At 37.7% G+C, this 4,440-nt stretch overlaps 1 protein-coding gene across 1 annotated transcript; it reads left to right on the top strand.

Moving 5' to 3' along the window:
• Positions 1-328: 328 nt before the first annotated feature.
• On the top strand, positions 329-4,137 carry LOC114826464 (aspartyl protease family protein At5g10770-like). The gene is made up of 2 exons (XM_029106726.2): positions 329-600; positions 2,583-4,137. The coding sequence occupies exons 1-2, from the start codon at positions 369-371 to the stop codon at positions 3,875-3,877; spliced, it is 1,527 nt and encodes a 508-aa protein (XP_028962559.2). The 5' UTR covers positions 329-368; the 3' UTR covers positions 3,878-4,137.
• Positions 4,138-4,440: the final 303 nt, after the last annotated feature.

Here is a 4,440-nt window from a genome sequence, read left to right as displayed (position 1 = left end):
GAGTGTGAGTGATCTAGAGTTTGTCTCTAGAAAGTGAGTGAGTGAGTGTCATAGCTTCTAAAGAGTGTCCTTAAAAGTTTGTGTGTTGTAATATTTTGTGTGTGTAATACAAGTAATTTGTTTACTTGTATTGCATCTCTAACACTTGTGTTAGAGTTGTGTACTCTAAGTTTTTCCTCAACAATAAACACACTGTCATATCTACCCTTTTAAAAAAAACCTAATCAATCAATTGGTCTCATGTCAAGTTGTAAGGGTGACGTGTAAGACGCCAAAAGGTTTCCCATTTGCTTATTATAAGGCTGAGAAGGTCGCGCTGTGTAGGAGCAACACCATAATTTGAATTCTGGGAAGAGTTTTCGATATTCATGGCAGCAACTCCCGGTATTTCTAGCTCCTCCTCCTCCTCCTCCTCCCTCATGAGCTATTTACTTTACTTCTCTGTAATTCTAACCATAATTCTCAGCTCTTTGGAGAAGGGCTTTGCCTTGGAAGAGAACCAGCGTCCCCGTACAGTTGAACCCCATCCAGTTTCTCATACAGTTGAACTCAATTCTCTGCTGCCAGCAACCTCATGCAGCCCTAGCTCCTCCGCCAAAGGTTAATAAATATGTTCAAGTTTTTTTTATTCAATATTATTGAACCGGTCATTTCGTAAGCCATCATTACAAAACATCATTCATACAAAAAATCGAAAGCCATTGTATAATTTGTTAGAGCTTGCTTCTATGTACAAGGTTTAATTGCAATGTTGGAAATATATGTGCTGCGGCTGGTCGGAGAAATGTTTCGTTTTATAAAATAGATAAAAGAAAATTTACGGGGATACTTTGATAAAGAAAGCACGGATTAGATTCTGCAAAATCTTAAAGTCATAAAATTATATTATTTTGGAAAGTAATAAAGTTTTGATAGTTTGATGTAATTTTCAACATGCATGATGGTGATACGTACGGAACCAAATATGAAAATAGTGAGCTAGGATTTACTATTATTTGATGCGAACACGATTATATTAACACCAATAACCAAGGGGATTATGTTTTTCATATACTACTAGTAGATTACACTAAATTAATTTTAAATTATGAAAGGTGAATCGAATTGAAATATATAATAAAAGAAAAATACGCTGTTCCAGCCATCTTATGCTATAAAAAATAGGATGACTCATTTTGTCTGGATTTTGGGAACAACTTTCATAAAGTTATTAAAAGAGTTTTTTTTCATGGTTTTGTTTCTTAAGTCTTTTGTCTCAAAAATATCTATGTGTGTGTGCAAATGACGTTTTGTTGTAGTAGCAAAAAATAATAATATTTATATACTTTGGTTCAGGTTTTATATTCACAAGTTTCCTTTTTCCTTTTACATTTAATAATTTAATTCACTACGGAAAAAAAAAAAATATATATATATATATATATATATATATATATATTGTGTGTAAGTATATATATATTTGTTTCACTTAGTACTACGGTCTAGTGATATTCCTCTTCAGAGTTCTTAAGTTAGATTCTCGTCATATGCAAATTTAAACTAAATTATTACTAACTCATTGTATGGCTAATAATTAATAATTATTGTCGACCATCTCTCATTAGTGTAGATAATATGTTTTGTTATAAAAAAAAGTATACATATTTTTGTGTGTTTAAGCTACAATAATTAAAAATTACGCAATGATTGCTCAATAGAAACATGAAATCATAACCTATAAATACTATTTTCTTTTGGTACTTAACCAATTTATCCGCAAACCATGCATGTTCTTTGTTTATTCATGGCCGCATAAGCAGGTACCACAGAGACTGGCAGAAGGACAAGGGTGAGAGAGGGAGTTAAGGTCTGGTTTGGCACTGAGGTGATTCTGAAAAAAACTGGTATAAAAAAAAGTTGTGAGCTGTTTTTGTGTTTGGTAAACATTTAGCTTCAGCTTTTTTTCACAGTTTTGGGTGAAAAAAAACCAAAAACAAGAAGCTGCAAAACCCAGCTTTGAAAAACCGGTTTTTTTTTCATATTTGTTTTACATAAAAGTTTACCAAACACTATAATACTGCTTTTTTTTTTCAAAAGCACTTTTACAAAAAAAGTTTACCAAACACTCTACTGCTTTATTTCACAGTTGCTTATTCTCACAGCACAGCAGAAGCAGTTTTTTTTAAAAGCACAGCAATACCAAACCAGCCCTAACTCTCACACTAGGCTAGCTATAATCATGTGATTCAAATTCACATTTGACGAGAATTGAACCTAAGATCTCTTAATTACAAATAAAGAAAAATATCACTAAACCAATACTAAGTGAAGTAATGAACATTAGAGATTATAAGAAAACGTTATGTATTAAAGACATAAATTGGGTTTTCATATTTATATATGAAAATGTTATGTATTCATATATATTAGCGTTTTTTGTTGAAAAGTGCTTTTGTAAAATAAAATTACGAATAAACCCTCATAAAATACTTAAAAGTTATTTAAAAACCACTCCTATTACTCGAAAGCGTTCTAAGTCTTTGTATCGGACATAGTCTCCTTCGGTTATAATAAAAAAGTGTAATCGATCTATTTGAATTCAGGTGGTGAGAGCAAGGAGTCATCATCTTCATCGGTACTAAAAGTGGTACACAAGCACGGACCATGCTCTCGAATCAACAAGAACAAATCCAAAACTCTAACTCATGCTCAAATCCTCAACCAGGACCAAGCCCGAGTCGACTCAATCCACTCCCTATTCAACACCAATAAATCACCATCCACAACCACGGTCGGTAAACCCCGTCCATCCGCCGCCGCCACCATCCCCGCCAAGTCCGGAAGCGTACTGGGCTCGGGCAATTACATTGTCAACGTGGGTCTGGGCTCACCCAAGAAGCAGCTTTCCCTCATTTTCGACACAGGCAGCGATCTAACGTGGACCCAATGCCGCCCATGTGCTGGTTCGTGTTACGACCAGAAGGAGCCCATCTTTGATCCCGCAACCTCCGCCTCATACGTTAATGTCTCATGCAGTTCTGCCACATGTTCCCAGCTGGCGTCAGCCACGGGATACAACCCCCGCTGCTACACTTCCACATGCATCTACACCATTGGGTACGGAGACCGGTCCTTCTCCGTCGGATATTTCGGGAAAGAGCGACTGAGCCTGACGTCGACGGATGTTTTTGATGGGTTTTTGTTCGGATGCGGCCAGAACAACCAGGGCCATTTCGGGGGTGCCGCCGGTTTGCTCGGTCTTGGCCGGGATAACATCTCCCTCGTCGAGCAATCCGCCTTGAAATACAACCGGTTCTTCTCCTATTGCCTCCCCTCCACATCTAGCGGCACTGGATACCTCAGATTCGGCAAAGGCGGCCGATCTTCCAAGGGCGTGAAATTCACACCCCTCGTCGACGTCTCCGACAGCGGGTCGTTTTACGGCCTCAACGTGGTCGGGATCAGCGTTGGCGGGAAAAAATTAACGATTTCCGGTGAAGTTTTTTCCTCCTCGGGGACGATTATAGATTCCGGGACGGTGATCACGCGCTTGCAGGCGACGGCGTACAGGGCACTGCGGGACGCGTTTCGGCAGCAGATGAAGAGCTACACCTCGGCTCCGGCGCTTTCTATTCTCGACACTTGCTACGACTTCAGCAATGTTAAAACGCTGACGTATCCGAAGATTTCGTTTGCTTTCGGCGGAGGGATGACGTTGGATTTGGACGAGACGGGGATAATGTATGTGGCGAGTGCCGATCAAGTTTGCCTGGCGTTTGCCGGGAACGGCGACGACAGCGACGTTGGGATATTTGGTAACGTTCAGCAGAAGAGGCTGCAGGTGGTGTATGATGTAGGTGGTCGTAAAATCGGATTTGCCCCTGCAGGATGCCCCTGAGCATGAGGGCTTATGTGATTAGTTGCTTAATTAGGCTGGCTAAAAAGTTTGATTAAGCCACCACCAGCAGCAACATAGGGCAAATTTTATAACAGATAATGTAATAGTAATACATAATTATACATAGACGAATTGGCACAAACTATATATAGTGACAATTGGTTTGTGTGTGTAATAGGTAAAAAAGAATTCAAGTACGCAAGCAGCAACTTGTATAAAAATAAAAAATAAAAGTACTTTATGTCGTTGCTATTCTACAATTCTTCTATATCTAGTCTCACAACATAAGTCAGAATAATACAAAATCAAGCCATGCAACAATAATTATTTTTGTGTGAAAAAGTAGGGGACTTGCATCAATGAAAATTTGGGTTCTCGTAATGTGATATTACCACAATTCTAATATGTTTGAATGAAGAAATTAAAGATTTTTAAGGAATTGCAAAATGATGAAATTTATTTTCTAAAATTTGTGATTTTTTTTCTTTTTTTTTTTTAAATTTATTTTCTTATATGTGAATTTTTCTTATTTGGCTAACCTAAAAGGATAAGGAAATTCAAAT

This window comes from Malus domestica, chromosome 08 (genome assembly GCF_042453785.1).
Source record: "Malus domestica chromosome 08, GDT2T_hap1".
Taxonomy (NCBI): domain Eukaryota; kingdom Viridiplantae; phylum Streptophyta; class Magnoliopsida; order Rosales; family Rosaceae; genus Malus; species Malus domestica.
Note: the sequence above shows the minus strand (reverse complement) of the source record. Positions and strands in the feature narration are given on the sequence as shown.